This window comes from Capricornis sumatraensis, chromosome 4, assembly GCF_032405125.1.
Source record: "Capricornis sumatraensis isolate serow.1 chromosome 4, serow.2, whole genome shotgun sequence".
In the NCBI taxonomy this organism is placed as follows: domain Eukaryota; kingdom Metazoa; phylum Chordata; class Mammalia; order Artiodactyla; family Bovidae; genus Capricornis; species Capricornis sumatraensis.
In genome coordinates this window covers 46,183,485-46,200,651 of record NC_091072.1, presented here as the reverse complement: position 1 = coordinate 46,200,651, position 17,167 = coordinate 46,183,485, and the positions used below count along the sequence as shown (strand labels likewise).

General features: G+C 38.9%; 2 protein-coding genes across 2 annotated transcripts in view; one reads left to right on the top strand and one right to left on the bottom strand.

The window, feature by feature from the left end:
- Window positions 1–2,040: 2,040 nt before the first annotated feature.
- THAP2 (THAP domain containing 2) lies at window positions 2,041–14,855 on the bottom strand. Its single transcript, XM_068972052.1, has 4 exons — window positions 14,795–14,855; window positions 14,273–14,433; window positions 7,031–7,226; window positions 2,041–2,439 (listed from the first exon to the last, which is right to left on the bottom strand). The coding sequence occupies exons 2-4, from the start codon at window positions 14,341–14,343 to the stop codon at window positions 2,050–2,052; spliced, it is 657 nt and encodes a 218-aa protein (XP_068828153.1). The 5' UTR covers window positions 14,344–14,433; window positions 14,795–14,855; the 3' UTR covers window positions 2,041–2,049.
- A 295-nt stretch (window positions 14,856–15,150) lies between these two features.
- Window positions 15,151–17,167, top strand: part of ZFC3H1 (zinc finger C3H1-type containing) — a 49,970-nt gene continuing 47,953 nt past the window's right edge. Inside the window, exon 1 of the mRNA XM_068970315.1 lies at window positions 15,151–15,855. Within this exon, the coding sequence (XP_068826416.1) occupies window positions 15,261–15,855 (595 nt within the window). The 5' untranslated portion in view covers window positions 15,151–15,260. The remainder of the gene's footprint in view (window positions 15,856–17,167) is intronic.

The following is a 17,167-nucleotide window of genomic DNA, read 5'->3' as shown; positions in this document are numbered from 1 at the left end:
CAGATATATGTTAACGTAACTTGATGCAGACAGAGTTTGTAGCATGTTATCAGAACAGTGACATGAAAATAACACGGGGAAAAAACAGCAAAAAATGTACTGAGTGGTAGTTTATTCAGTGCTCTCCAATAATAATGAAGTAAAGTTAATGTGCCAAAAGTTTGTTGTATTTTATAATTGTTCATTTTTGTGATTTACAAAATGTTATATTAAGATATTAAGGTACTATTGTAAGTGGGAATCAGCCTGCATTGGTGTTTTGTTTTATATTGGGGAGGGGTGGTGAACCACGTGAGAGTTTATATTTGGAAAACATAGTTTATGTTTAAATGATTATTTGCCCAACTTGTTTTGAAGTATAGAAATGGTCAGTAAGTGTTGATGATTATGTTTGAAACCATATAAAGACAGTTGAAAACATGAAAGGACAATTCCAAGAAGTGACATCCAGTATTAAAGATAACATGACTAATACGGTTTACACTATACACAAAAGGATTTTCTTAAATATTTACTTTAAGTGCCTGATGAAAACTAAAAGGGATCCTTCCTACCACTGCTTTTGTAACTCTAGTAGGCACTCCTTATTAAAAGAAAGAGTGCAAATAATGTAAAAAGACTGTTGCTAGGATTTAAGCAAATATTATAAAAATTTTTTTATCATCAAGGAGCCATGACCTTATGGGAAAGATTTACAGTAATATGTGATTATATATATTGTATTTTCATATGGTGTTGTCAGAAACTCAAGTTAGGCCTGGTTAACCTGATTGTACATTAATAAATTTTTATATGATTTGACCAAAGCTGTTTGAAGGGCTCTTACTAAATATTTATCTGGCAAAATAAGGCAAACCCTTTAATTGTTCAAGTGGAAACTATAAGAAGAGTTCTGATATTCTGTTGTAAAATAATTAGCACCTGAATAGCTTTATCACAGACACATGTATTTTTATAGAGATCTACACTTCATTTCCCTTATGCAGTATGGTTACTATACTTTACTCTTACTAAAAGAGATAAAAAGCAAACTGATATGTAAGATAAATTGATTCCATTTTAGGTTATAAGCTGTGGAGATACAATCTGGTAAGTATTTTTCCATAATTCAATTCTATTATGGGTTTAAGGAAAAAAAGAAAGCTTAAGAATTTTGGTATCAATACACGTGGAGACAGAGAGAGTATTTCTAACATGAAACTTTGTAGCATGTTTGCCTATCAATGCATCAACTTAGAAATTGAAAATGTATTTTTATGTATGAGAAAAACATGGTATACATTTATCTTTGTGTTCAATTAAAGTAAAAGCTAGATCTCATTCTCCGTGTTATTTCATAGTATATTTTCTCAGAAGGTGACTATAACCAGCTACCAGTTTTTAGTAGTCTGAGGTACTCGGATAACTCAAAGGTACTTCACATTTGAAAATACTATTTTCAAAATATTTTACAAGATATTGCAAAAGCTAATTTTGTTATGATGGAGGCCGTGATTATTTTATTTTACTGATAAGAAGATATAGAAAGTTTAAATAAAATAATTTGCCCTGTATTTCAGGGGGTTTTTCCCTATAATTTTTCCCACAGTGCCAATAACAATAATTCAATAAAAAACTGAACAGTTTTACAGTTACATGTCGGTTAATCCCTACTAGGCAAATTACTTAGAATGTACTATCCCAACTTTGGTACAGGAAAAAATTTTTTTATAATATAAATTAAAAACATTACTTGTAATAGATTGTTCTTTAAAGAGGTTAAAAAAACAAAAACACAAAACATTCTACAAACATTAAGTTTTCTAGCAAAAATTTTAAGTACATAATTCTCACAATAAGGCACTTCTATTCTCATTTAAATGTTTCATAGAAAGTTCTCCATTTTTTTGTAATCAAGTCTTCATAAATTATACAGTAATGTTGTTATTTCAAGTAAAACTTTATTAACTACTCAATTTGGGAATAATTTCTTTAAATGTTTTTACTTGTGAATAGAATGGAGTTTGAGTAACAAATCCTAAATGAACGTACTCTTGGTCTGTTTCAGATTTAGAGAACTGATAATGTTTTACCCTGTTGATCTTGTTCAAGAATCTTGAAATCTTCCAAAGCAAGACTGTTTAAGGCTGCTGGTAAAATGTATTCTGATGTGCCCTTAGGTAATACATTATTTGTTTCCAGATTCTTCACCAAGCATGCGGCTTTAATCCATCTTCGAGTCGCTCTGCGTTCTTTCTGTAGGCAAGTTTTCATTTTCCTTCTTAAGCTTGCTATCTCCTTTTCCAGTTTAATTATCCTCTTTTTTGCTTCCATAGGATTCCTGAAGGCATAACTGTGTTCAAGTAGTACTTGCTGACTACTAATGCTTGATTTTAAATTAGATGGTCCGGTTGGTGTACAACTGTTGTTTTTCTTCAAAAGATTCCTTGACTTGAGTTTCTGAGCCAAATAAAATTAGAGGGTTGAGCATAAATTATGGAATATCACAAATAAGCAAATTCTGTCCAATTTTGGGTAACAGTACTTAAACTGCTCTTTTTGGAACCAGACAATGCACTTCTCAGGTTTCTTTCAAATAACTGAATATGATTCTGTAGACTTAAAAAATTTATTTGCAATATTCTCACTAAGGCCAATATAGAATTCATTTAGACATTTATTTGTGATACTGATTTGATCTTTTTAAAGTAAATACTATTCTCTCAATTTGATTAATATTTTAGACCTGTGATCCTACTTAATAAAAACATTCCCAAGAATCAAGCTCCTGAATAGGTTTACTTATTAATTATGCACAGTTTTATCATACTATCAAGGATTTAAGATGTGGATAGAAAACTTCTGTCCAGATAAGAAATCTGAGGTCCCTTTTTCCCCTTTAATTTCTTTCATTCAGGTAGTCATCAAGTCCTATTAATTCTACCTCCTAAATATCTCATCAGGATGTTTAGGATCCTCCCATCATTCTTAATGCTACTACCCACATCAGGCCCATTTCATTCATGTCTAGCTTGAATATATTAAAAACTTTATTGATCTCTGGGCTCATTTTATCCTCATTAATCTATTTCCCCGACCAATAACACTGAAGAGCTGAATTTGAATAGCTCTATGAAGACCTACAAGACCTTTTAGAACTAACACCCAAAAAAGATGTCCTTTTCATTATAGGGGACTGGAATGCAAAAGTAGGACGTCAAGAAACACCTGGAGTAACAGGCAATTTGGCCTTGGAATACGGAAAGAAGCAGGGCAAAGGCTAATAGTTTTGCCAAGAGAACGCACTGGTTATAGCAAACACCCTCTTCCAACAACACAAGAGAAGTCTCTACACATGGACATCACCAGATGGTCAACACCAAAATCAGATCGATTATATTCTTTGCAGCCAAAGATGCAGAAGCACTATACAATCAGCAAAAACAAGACTGGGAGCTGACTGTGGCTCAGATCATGAACTCCTTATTGCCAAATTCAGACTTAAATTGAATAAAGTAGGGAAAACCGCTAGACCATTCAGGTATGACCTAAATCAAATCCCTTATGGTTATACAGTGGAAGTGAGAAATAGATTTAAGGGACTAGATCTGATAGATAGAGTGCCTCATGAACTATGGACGGAGGTTCGTGACATTGTACAGCAGACAGGGATCAAGACCATCCCCGTGGAAAAGAAATGCAAAAAAGCAAAATGGCTGTCTGAGAAGGCCTTACAAATAGCTGTGAAAAGAAGAGAGGTGAAAAGCAAAGGAGAAAAGGAAAGCTATACCCATTTGAATGAAGAGTTCCAAAGAAGAGCAAGGAGAGATAAGAAAGCCTTCCTCAGCAATCAATGCGAAGAAATAGAGGAAAACAGTAGAATGGAAAGACTAGAGAGCTCTTCAAGAAAATTAGAGATACCAAAGAAACATTTCATGCAAAGATGGGCTCGATAAAGGACAGAAATGGTATGGACCTAAGAGAAGCAGAAGATATTAAGAAGAGGTGGCAAGAATACACAGAGGAACTATACAAAAAAGATCTTCACGACCTGGATAATCACAAATATGGTGTGATCACTCACCTAGAGCCAGACATCCTGGAATGTGAAGTCAAGTGGGCCTTAGAAAGCATCACTACGAACAAAGCTAGTGGAGGTGATGGAATTCCAGTTGAGCTATTTCAAATCCTGAAAGATGATGCTGTCAAAGTGCTGCACTCAATATGCCAGCACATTTGGAAAACTCAGCAGTGGCCACAGGACTGGAAAAGGTCAGTTTTCATTTCAATCCCAAAGAAAGGCAATGCCAAAGAATGTTCAAACTACCGCACAATTGCACTCATCTCACATGCTAGTAAAGTAATGCTCAAAATTCTCCAAGCCAGGCTTCAGCAATACATGATCCATGAACTTCTAGATGTTCAAGGCGGTTTTAGAAAAGGCAGAGGAACCAGAAATCAAATTGCCAACATCTGCTGGATCATGGAAAAAGGAAGAGAGTTCCAGAAAAACATCTATTTCTGCTTTATTGACTATGCCAAAGCCTTGGACTAGGTGGATCACAATAAACTGTGGAAAATTCTAAAAGAGATGGGAATATTAGACCACCTGACCTGCCTCTTGAGAAATCTGTATGCAGGTTGGGAAGCAATAGTTAGAACTGGACATGGAACAACAGACAGGTTACAAATAGGAAAAGGAGTATGTCAAGGCTGTATATTGTCACCCTGCTCATTTAACTTATATGCAGAGTACATCATAAAAAAGGCTGGGCTGGGAGAAGCACAAGTTAGAATCAAGATTGCTGGGAGAAATATCAATAATCTCAGATATGCAGATGACACCACCCTTATGGCAGAAAGTGAAGAGGAACTAAAGAGCCTCTTGATGAAAGTGAAAGAGGAGAATGAAAAAGTTGGCTTAAAGTTCAACATTCAGAAAATGAAGATCATGGCATCTGGTCCCATCACTTCATGGCAAATACATGGGGAAACTGTGGAAACAGTGGGTGACTGGGGGGCTCTAAAGCACTGCAGATGGTGACTGCAGCCATGAAATTAAAAGATGCTTACTCCTTGGAAGGAACGTTATGACCAATCTAGACAGCATATTAAAAAGTAGAGATGTTACTTTGTCAACAAAGGTCCATTCAGTCAAGGCTATCGTTTTTCCAGTAGTCATATATGGATGTGAGAGTTAGACTATAAAGAAAGCTGAGTGTAGAAGAATTGATGCTTTTGAACTATGGTGTTGGAGAAGACTCTTGAGAGTCCCTTGGACTGCAAGGAGATCCAACCAGTCCATTGAAAGGGAGATTAGTTCTGCGTGTTCATTGGAAGGACTGATGTTGAAGCTGAAACTCCAATTCTTTGGCCACCTGATGCGAAGGGTTGACTCATTTGAAAAGACCCTGATGCTGGGAAAGACTGAGGGCAGGATGAGAAGGGGACGACAGAGAATGAGATGGATGGATGGCATCACTGACTCAATGGACATGAGTTTGAGTGAACTCTGGGAGTTGGTGATGGACAGGGAGGCCTGGTGTGCTACGGTTCATGGGGTTGCAGAGTTGGACACGACTGAGCGACTGAACAGAATCTATTTTGTGCCACTAGAATAATTTTCTAACAGATGATGTTTGAATACTGACTACATTCTTCTTTGCCTCCCTATTTTCTAAAGAACAAAAAAATCTTTACATGGCATACTATACCATTTAGGATCTCACCCCATTCTGCCATTCACCATCCTAATTTTCATTCCAAAAATATTAAAACACTTTTAGTTCCCACATTATCTCATCAATTTCATAACTTTGTGTCTTTCATTCATTCAACAAACATTTATTGAGACAACACAACAGTGAATAAGTAAGATAAATATGGTTCCTGTTGTCATGAAATCTAAAACTGGCATTCTTTCTGCCTAGAGCAATTGGCAGGAGCTCCTTTTCGATCTTTATATTCCCAGCAACTAACTTGGATTTCAACATATGTAAAGCTCAGTAAGTATCTGTTGAAAGAATAAATGATCAGTGTCAAAACCAAGGTATACTTCAAATTCAACAAACATCTGAGTGTGAACTATGTACCAGGCACTATTTGAGGTTCTGAGGATTCAGAAGTGAAATGCTTGCCATCCTGGAGCTTTTCTAATATCTGTGATGTTAATATTAATAATTAGTTTACCACAATCTCCTCTCTCTTCTCTCCCATTCAGATATTAACCATGTAGATTTGCAAATTTACCCATCAAAAATAACTCAAGAAAGCAGTGGGTTTTTTCCTCTCTCAGAGGAAAAGATATCTGTCGTTTTCAAAGCTAAATTTTTTACTTTTTTTTTGTTGTTGTTCATTCTACCCCTTAACATTTCAGTGATCCTGCCTTCGCAGCTAGCTTTTCTCTTTCTGGTCAGATCTTCCTTGAGTAGATAAAACATTGCTTTAACACATTCATACTATACCTTAAATTTCTCCTTCTTTTTAAATATCACTTACTAATACTTATTTTCCACTCATCCCCCAACTCATTAGTTTTTGTTCTCATCGTACTACTGCAGCTGCCCTGTGCAAGGTTAAGAACTCTCTCCTAAGTCCCAAACTCCAAGCTCAAACCCAGTCTAAATGCCGGAGTTCTACCAAGTTTTCTGTTACGCCTCCCTCTGACCTTATATTCTTTGGTCTGACTCTGGTATTCTTTGGATGTGCTGCCATGAAAGCACTTATCACACATTATTTGTATGTCATCCTAAAACCAGGGCAGAATGATGCTAGAGGGTTTCATTAAGATTTTTCAGTAACCAATGGGTTAGTTATTGATAATTAACAATAATGTAGAATTCCAATATGGTAAAACAGTTTGGATTGGGAAAAGAATAATAGAATCAGGAGATCTGAGCACTAATTCTAGCCTGCATCTTTACTGTAATTTTCCAGTTTCCTTGAGGTACAGTATTATATTTGAATTTCAATATATTCTGAATCATTCCATTTTACAAACAAAAAAGGATGGATTCTAAAAATGGAGTTAAAGAAAAGTAGCATTACCTACCATGGACTTTATATGGGTACAAAAATCAAAAATGGTTGGAACAGCATCCATTTTAAGTCGTCTAGTTTGTCCTGTTAGGTCAAAACAGGAAGCTTCAAAGTGCTTTGAACAAAGAAAAGTATGTTTTCCTGGCACAAAATTTTTGCGCCTAACCAGGCGAACCCATTCTTTTCTTCTTTTAGGATCCAAAGGAAACCTTAAAAAAAAAAAAAAAAAGGGCAACTCAAATTCCAACTATCACACACTCTGGTTGCACTAAATAGTCAAAAGAAATTTTGAAAAATGACAATTTTAAATGTCTTCCATTTATATAACAAATTGAAAATTTCTAATATCCAAACACTGGAACAGAAACCAATTCATGTTCATTTTTGTAAGTTCTTAAACTTAGTAAGAAACTAATTTAAGTGGATCAGTTTTTCAAGGTCTTAAAAAGAGACATCTCTTCCCAAACTAGTCCTTAACAAGGGAGAAAAAATAAGTAAAACTATCTATATCAAATTTATGTGGAACCACTGTAAGCAGGAATAGTTTCACAATGATTTGATCTGCTGTTGACATACATGCTCAAGACAAGTCAGATAATCCACAGATTGAATTTTATCAAGATAGACTCTGGTATTCCTTCCTCTGTGTTCATTATGATACTTACCACATGCTTTGTAATTTTTTGTTTTAAAAAATTTCCAGTGAAATGAATGATGATCAGTTTCTTGAGGACACGGATCATTGTATCTTTTTATCTATCTTTACCACTTAGGTATTGCCTTGCAAATAGTTGGGACTCAACAAAAATGTGCTTAGTTACTATAAATATAGAATATATAAATTAATACTATACTATACTACTTTCATGAAGTTAAACTGGATATATTTTTGAAAAATGAATTCATAAGCTATGTAGTACAGTTGAAAGCATAATTACTACAAGAAGTAAAACGCTGATGACAAGCCAGTTGGAATGTTTTTCCTGTTTATTTCAAACATAAAATACAGTGATACCATCCAGTGTACGGCCATTAAGGAAGAGAAAAATATAAGGGGCTTCTAAAAATTCTGACAGTAGCTGTGCTGTGAAGTGAAAGTTGCTTGATTGTGTCCCACTCTTTGTGACCCCATCGACTATAGAGTCCATGGCACTCTCCAGGCCAGAATACTGGAGTGGATAGCTGTTCCCTTCTCCAGTGGATCTTCCCAACCCAGGGATTGAACCCAGGTCTCCTGCACTGCAGGTGGATTCTTTACCAGCTGAGCCACCAGGGAAGCCCAAAAATACTGGTGTGGGTGGCCTATCACTTCTCCAGCACATCTTCCCAATCCAGGAATTGAACCAGGGTCTCCTGCACAGCAGCAGATTCCTTAGCAGCTGAGCTATCAGGGAAGCCCCTGTGATGACTGACTTGGAAATAGAAGAATCAAACTTTTACACTCAATAAGTTTGAACTGAACTCGTTAGTTTGACTACCTTATCCTTTAAGTATTAATTATGAACTCACTAGTGCCTAAAAAGAGCCCTTAAATTTATGTTAGAAGATCCTGTGGCTCTGAAGCCTCCAGCTGAAGATTCACTAGAACAGCTTTGGCTATATTAGATATACTAGGGTTGCTCAAATTACCAGCAGGGAGGGGCACAGAGATGAAACCTCAGGTTTACTTATACACCCTGCCATCTCATGTCCCCATTCCCCACAACCTCAAATACACCCTGATCTGAAGACAACATTTGTATGTTACTCTGCTGCTGCTAAGTCGCTTCAGTCGTGTCCGACTCTGTGTGACCCCATAGATGGAAGTCCACCAGGCTCCCCTGTCCCTGGGATTCTCCAGGCAAGAACACTGGAGTGGGTTGCCATTTCCTTCTCCAATGCGTGAAAGTGAAAAGTGAAAGTGAAGTCGTTCAGTCGTGTCTGACTGTTAGCTACCCCATGGACTGCAGCCTACCAGGCTCCTCCATCCATGGGATTTTCCAGGCAAGAGTACTGGAGTGGGTTGCCATTGCCTTCTCCAATGTCACTCTACAGTCCCTGTATTTTCATAAAGTACTTTTATTCTATTTCACTAGACACTTCTGATGGAGAATTAATCTACTCTGTTACCTCTCAGTTCTTAACAATAATGTATTCTCACTTCAAAGCTCTGTTCCAATATTTAATGATTTGAAAATTCTCCAGAGGACTGAGCTAAAAATTAAGCTAATTAATTCATAAGCACACTTCTTGTTGGGACCTCAATAAAGGCTCAGAATAAATAAGTACTATCAGTACTATTATATTACCATTTGTATAAGACTCTTCAGATATATGAAGACTGTCAGATATTATTTTTCATACCCACCTTTAGCTCTTTTTTAAATAATGAAATCAATGCCTGCAACTGGACCTTAACTTCATCAAATTCTTAAGACTCAGTTTAGGAATCCCATTTTCCTAACAAGTTTTTCATGATCAGAAGACTTGGTTAGATGTTTCTGTATCATATAGTGCTAATATAACTGTATTCTAATGGTTTACTTTTGTATCTCCACCACTAGATCACAGGTTTCTCCTGGTTAGAAGCTGTTTATTTCACTACTTTATCCTGTTAAGTAAGCATTCAATAAATTTTGAGTTAGTTTGGCATTACTAAATAATCTTCAGATTATCTGTGTTGAAATAAAATAAGAATAATCAACACTTTTATATTTTATTTTGGATAATGTTTTATAAAGTTAACTCTAATTATGTTTTTCACATGTTGTTTGGATTTTTCCCAGCAAATCCAAAGGGTGAGTGAAATAGCCTGTAAGCTGAATTTAATAATAAATCCTGTAAATATTAGTTTTAAATAAGTGAAGTAGTGTTACTAGATGGATATATTCTTGCCTACACAAAAATAGAAGCATGCTTTCAGAAGCATTAGATGTTCTGGAAAATCACTCAGTATTTTAAACAGTGCTACTTTGCTAGGGTATTTAATAAATAACTGAATGTCTCTAACATTCCAAGCACTGTCCTAGGCACTGAAGACATGGTGGTAAATAAAACTGACCTACCTTTATGATATCCCCCTTTTTTGAGGGTATACTGTAATGAGGAAGGTACAGAATCAAGCACCTTGAAGTAGCAGAAAAGAGTGGCCGAGAACAGTTTCTCTGGAGTCAAACCAGGTATCAATCCTGGATCCTTCACAGAATAGCTGGGTGACTTTAAGAATGTTGTTTAACCTTTTTAGGCCTCAGTTTTAATGGAACCTAGTGGGGTTCTAGGAATTAAACGAGACAATGTGAGTAAATGCTTAGCTCAGTGCATGTATGCGCGCGCGCGCATGCGTGCGTGTGTTAGTTGCTCAGTCCTACCCGACTCTGTGACCCCATGGACTACAGCTTTCCAGGCTCCTCTGTCCATGGGATTCTCCAGGCAAGAATACCGGAGTGGGTTGCCATTCCCTTTTCCAGGGAATCTTCCCAACCAAGGGATTGAACCCAAGCTTCTTGCACTGCGGGCAGTCTCTTTACCATCTGGGCCACCAGAGAAGCCCAGCCCAGTGCACAGTACATGGTAAATGTTCAATAAATAGTTTTTATTATTGGGTTGACCCAAAAAGTTCATTCGAGCTTTTCCATAGCATCTTATGGAAAAACCTGAAAAAACTTATGAAAAACTTTTTGGGCCAACCCAATATTATGAATGTAATTACAAGTGTAATTATATGAACTTAGAAAAGGGTTAAGTACAGGATTGCATGGAACCATAATAGGAAGAGCTAATCTCATCAGGAGGCCTTAAGAGAGTATGGGAATTAGCTAGGGAAATGGTAGTAGTGAAGAATGTTAAACAGTATCTTGGGTACAGGGAAGTGTTATAACATGACATGATGATGGAGGGCTTGCTAAGATAAACAATGATTTTGAATTTTATCCAAAATGGTATTGGTAAGTCATCAAGGGCCTAATTTAGAAGTGACTGTTAACAGAAAATATTTTAACTAGTTGTTAAACACAGACATGATTAAAAATTATGTAAGTTTGCATTTAAGTAGATTAAAAAAAGGTAATACATATTAAAAACCCACCACCTAGTTATTTTACTATTATCTGCATTTAAGGTTACTTATATGTATGAAACCTGTATGAAATAAGTGATACAGAATAGGGTAGTATTGTACATTTCTTCCCAACTCCAGGATCAGTGATGTCACGTTGGTAGCTTAAAACCAGTTATGGTTGGGAATACTTTTATCCTGCAAATTGGACGAACACTACAAATCAGGGTTTTTGCCCTTCCCCGGAGATCCTGTTGTTAAACATTTAGCAACACACCATTTACTACAAAAGAGCAGTTAGATGGACATGAATGGAAGCAGTGAACCACTTAAGTTGTTGTTTTAATACTTCAATTGAGAGGGAATGGTGAGAAGTCAAGGGAGGATAACCTCCCAGCTTCTGGGTGGCTGGTGTTTCCTTTTATGAGAAAGGAAATATGGGAAATGTAGTTTTTGGGGAAGGACAAGTTCAAGAGTACAGTTTCAGTATGCTGAATGTGAGGAACTGAAGAGATGGGGGAAATAATTGAGACACTTCATCTAAATGTCTAAAACCCATTGGAGATTTGGACTGGAAGTACTGACTTAGGAGGCATCAACAGGTAAATGTTAACCAAGACCGTAGGAACAGCTGCAATCCTTTTGATGAGAATGGGCTAGGTGATAGAGTGGTGGAGACTGAAGTTAGACCAAGGAAGTAAGATGAAAATCACAAAATTAGTGTCAAATAATTCAAAGTAGAGAGTATTTCAGGGAGGAAATGATCACATGCCATGAAAAAAGATGTAAGTGTGACAATTCATGTTAGCAAGAACAGTTTCAAAAGATTACTGGGGAGACTCAGTCTGGAATGGGCTGAGGAAGAGAGAAGAAAAATAGGGACAATAAGTGTAAGCAATGTAAGTTGTATATGGGGATAAAGAAGTCTACCAATGTCCTACGAAAGGAGTGAATTAAATGTTAGTTAGGAAATAGGAATTAATTTCATTATGAATAATGCTATTTTAAGGCCTAAACTTCTGAGGTTACACATGAATATGTTAATTTCATAGCAAGCAAATGGTCAAACATGGAAAGGAGGTATGTATGTTCGTGTACCACCACACATCTCCTAAACATTCATTGTTGGTGCTGTGACTCCACCCTCTTCCTCATCTTCCAAATCAAATTACCATATACGATAATTTCTCCTCAAACATTTCTCAAATCTGTCTACTTCTTCGCATCCCTACTCTCAGTACTACTCTAGTCTAGACCACTGAGTCTCCCTTATTTTATTACAGGGTCCTAACTTTTTCCTTTATCAATCTAGGGCTGATTGTGTCAGCATCAGAAGTACACTGTTTAGTTTCACTGAGCTGCATCAGGATTTCCTTGTGAAATAGTAGGTATGTTAACATTCTGTAATAAGCTCCTTTCTTGTCAAATTCATCTCATGATGATGATTAAGCAGCACTTTAGGTAACACTGTAATTCTCCACACTGCAGCCTGAGGGCTTTTTAGTATGGAAATCTAATGACTCCATTCTTTGTAAGCCTACTCAAGAACTCACTGGATAAAACAGAAAATCCTTATAAGTATTGTACAGGACCAGATATATGTCATCTTTTGGTCTCATTTTAAATTTCACATCCTTTGAGAAGTGTTATTTGACTTTTCAAGGCTAAATTAGGACTCCCTGAAAGTCTTCTGTGGCATTTAACCATAATTATTTATGTCGGTCTTTCTCATTCCAAGTCCAGGAATTTTCTGGATCCTTAGCACCATGTCAGGTGCTAAGAGCTTGGCACACATTCAGTTCAGTTCAGTCATTCAGTTGTGTCCGACTCTTTGCAGCCCCATGGTGCCACCATGGACTGCAGCATGCTGGGCTTCCCTGTGCGTCATCAACTCCCCAAGCTTGCTCAAACTCATGTCCATGAGTTGGTAATGCCATCTAACCATCTCATTCTCTGTCCTCCCCTTCTCCTCCTACCTTCAGTCTTTCCCAGCATCAGGGTCTTTTTCAGTGAATCTGCTTCGCATCAGGTGACCAAAGTATTGGAGCTTCAGCTTCAGCATTAGTCCTTCCAATGAATATTCAGAACTGATTTCCTTTAGGATTGATTGGTTTGATCTTGTAGTCCAAGGAACTCTCAAGAGTCTTCTCCAAAGCCCTGATGCTCCAACAGTTCAAAAGCATCAATTCTTCAGTGCTCAGCTTTCTTTATAGTCCAACTCTCACATCCATACATGACTACTGGAAAAACCATAGCTCTGACTAGACGGACCTTTGTTGGCAAAGTAATATCTCTGCTTTTTAATACATTAGATGGATCAATGAATAAAGCACTACATTTGCATGACATACATGAAAAACATAAACACCACAAGGATTTTGTTTTTTAGGTGGTAACTTTTAATAGGGAGTACATTTAGTCATAATGAGGTGGGAAGAAAGGTCAAGGATTTCATTTTCTGAATTCTAAGATCTTATTAAGTTGCAAAGTATATAAATGGGGAGCTGTTTGCACTTAACTTTTTGAATGCTTCTTTTCTTCAAGCATACGGCAGGCACTTGCAGAGAAGTCAAATGTTTACCAAGTCATTATTTCATGTAGTATTCAACGTGCTTTCCAGAGTTCTGATTTGACCGCATTCAAGACAATTGACGGCTTTTCGGCAAACGAAAGAAGAACGTAACCTGGGTTCTTTGTATACTACTTTGTTCTAGTAAGAATAGAAAGCTGATCTTTTCCATTTTCATTCACATATTTTAATTCTACTGCTCTTAATGACAATTTCTCCGCAGTTACCGTATGTGACTATCAGAAATCTTAAACGCTTCCCATGTCAATATAGCTAGTGAGAACTGACTAATTATAACGGGAACGTAGTCGTCTTTTTAGGTGATTGCTGACTTGAAAAGGAAGATCTCGCTTCCTCTTATGGCGTCATTAACATCAAGACCTGGTCGAATACATAGGAAATAAAAGAGCAGAAAATTAAGGTATCCTCCTGTCGCTTTCTAGAGAAGGACTAATCACTGCACATAACTTGAGTAAACCTTCCCCGAAGGGAGAGAAAAAGTGGACAGATTTGAGAAACACAAAAGGCAAAAATGCGTTCCTGCTACTTAATAGCTAAGTTAGAACTAGTAGAATCCTCTTGTTCTTTTCACACAAGTGATACCCAGTGTAGGAACTCCCGTTTCCGTCAGCCCCACTCCCGGCCCAGGTTACCTGTGGAAGCTGATGTTAATGTGCTTGTTGTAGGTAGTAGCACAGCCCGCCGCGGCGCAATTGGTCGGCATTTCCCTTTCCACCTCATTCGGCGCTGTCTTAAGCCTGATTTGAGGCGCGGGATGCTACGCTTCCTTCGGGCGGACCCTAGGCAAAAAAGGCTGGGGAAGGGCCCACCGAGCTGAGTTGCCAGAGATGGCTGGGAAGACGGGGTATGTGTGTGTATGCGTGTGTGCGTGTGTAGCAGGTGGGGGGTGGGAGGGGTCAACCTGCCCTTTCTCTTTATTAATATGGCGGACTTGAGCCAGCAAAGCCGACGGTCCTGGAGCTCCAGTCGCCCTCGTTTGTCTTCACCAACATGGCGGACGCAACCCGCCCTCTCCCCGGCTCCCGAAAGGGAGTGGGACTATACAGCGTCTCTTTGGCTACGGGCCACCGAGCAATTAGACGACGTGTGCCCCCCTATCCCCTCTCTTACTATGAAACTCTCTCGAGGCCAAGATTACAAACAGGCCCGCCTACCCTGCCACGCTCCCCAAACCCCCAAAGGCCAGTCAGGAATAGGTACGAGCCTCAGACTGGAAGGATAACCTCAAAGCGAGCGGCAATTAAAAAAAAACACTACAACTCCCAGGGAGCCATCGCGCTGTCCTAATTATTATCGCGTGAACTGGGACTCTTGTTTCCGGCGTGCCGCAGGAAGTGACGGCCGAACTGAGCCACTTCCAGAGCCACTTTCTCGCGAGGCGGAAGAGCTCCGATCGCGGAGGAGCAAGGGGGCGCTAGGGTAGGGAAGTGGGTTGCGACGGTCCGGCGAGAAAGAGCTGGGGTGCGGGGAAGTTGGGGAGCAGAGCCCGTTAGGTCTCCAAACAGGATAAGGCCGCACCGACCGGGTCCGTTAGAAAAGAAGGAAACCGGAGAGGAGGGCAGTAGTCGGGCGGATCCCCGGATAGAGGGCTAAGGTTGTGTGGAAAGCGCTGCCCCCGGGATGGCGACCGCAGATACTCCGGCCCTGGCTTCCAGTGGCCTCTCGCCTAAGGAAGAAGGGGAGCTTGAAGATGGGGAGATCAGCGACGACGATAATAACAGTCAGATACGGAGCCGGAGCAGCAGCAGCAGCAGTGGCGGCGGGCTGTTACCGTACCCGCGGCGAAGGCCTCTTCACCCGGCCCGGGGCGGTGGATCCGGCGGAGGCGGTGGCTCCTCCTTGTCGTCGTCCTCTTCTCAGCTGCAGCTGAGGAATTTCTCACGCTCGCGGCACGCGTCAGAGCGGGGCCACCTCAGGGGACACAGCAGCTACCGACCCAAAGAGCCGTTCCGGTCTCACCCGCCCTCCGTGAGGATGCCTTCCAGCTCACTGTCCGAAAGCAGCCCCCGGCCGTCGTTTTGGGAACGGAGCCACATCGCCTTGGACCGTTTCCGTTTTCGAGGAAGGCCTTACCGGGGTGGGAGTCGCTGGAGTCGGGGACGAGGAGGGGGTGAGCGAGGAGGCAAGCCGGGGGGCAGACCTCTGGGAGGAGGAGCGGGATCCGGATTCGGCAGCAGTCAGAGCTGGCGAGAGCCCTCTCCACCTCGGAAGAGTTGTATCCTTAACGTGGCGGTCTGCCCTGGGTGTGTCACTAAAGTTCCCTTTAGCGTCATTACTAGGTGTGAGATGAGTAACTTTTCTGAACCGTCAGAACCGCTTATTTGTCATTGTGTCAAAATACTTAACGTAGGTGGTTCGTTGGTAAACCCCGTGTGTCAAACTCGCCTTGTGTCTTAAAATTACTTGATTGGGTATATTGCTTTTTTTAACAGTAACTTGTTTTTGGATGGGGGCCAAACTAGTGGAATCTAAGTGTAAAATCAGATTTGAAATACTACATCACAAGCCCAGGTTTCATTAGCCTTTGTTTTTGTTAGTAAACTTTGTTATGTGAAGTTGCTTTAGATTGTTAGAGGGAGAAAAAAGTATTAGCCATAAAAAGTTTGAGGAATACTGTTGCTTATATCATATTGCACTGTCACATTGAAGATTATGAAGTTTCATTACACCGAATCCTACTGTTTTTATTTGTGATGATTTTTTTTTTAACCTTTCTTGATTTATTCTTATACATTGCTGCGTTTTAAAGTTGGGGGGGGAAAAAGTCCTAGTGTCACCAACTATTAATTCGGAGGTTTGAGATTCATGGATCTTTGGCACAAGCTTTACCTCCTTAACTTCTCTATTTCTTATGTTCATATTTTGGGCATTTTATAACTCTTGGTGCTGACAGTTGTGGACTAGAGAGAGAATGAAACTTACCAGCATTTTAATTTTAATACATTGGAAACCGTGGGGGTTTATGGGGAGGTGGAGCTAATGGCGAGGTTAAGGAGGAAAATAGCAAATATCTGATTCTTGTCCCCTCTAATCTTATTCTTAGTTATCTTAAACATTCCTGAGTTTATTCATCTGAAGATTTGCTATTTTAAGATGTGTTTGTAGAACTATCCTTTAAAACAATTTTTTTTTAAGTTATATGTATGTGTTTCAAGATACAGCAAAGTGATGCAGATGTATATATTATAGTAATTATATTAATTTTCTTTTTCAGATTATTTGTAGAACTATGTCTTGACATACTCCATGATAACTGCCTAAAAATAGTTTATTGAGAATACTTACTGCTGATTGTAACTTCCATGCTGTAATGAGTTTTTAATATATTCACTATATATGAAACCTACATGTAATGACATTTGTTGGGGAGACACTCAACGTTATTTTCACAGAATACTTAAGACCAAATGGTCTTTGCCAGATGTCAGGATAGAAAGAGGACCAGAAATGTAGTTTAGATAAGGAGGAGGAGCTTCTGATGCTAGTGCTCTGAAAAAACTTATGCAACCACAAGTTGGGTCAGGAGC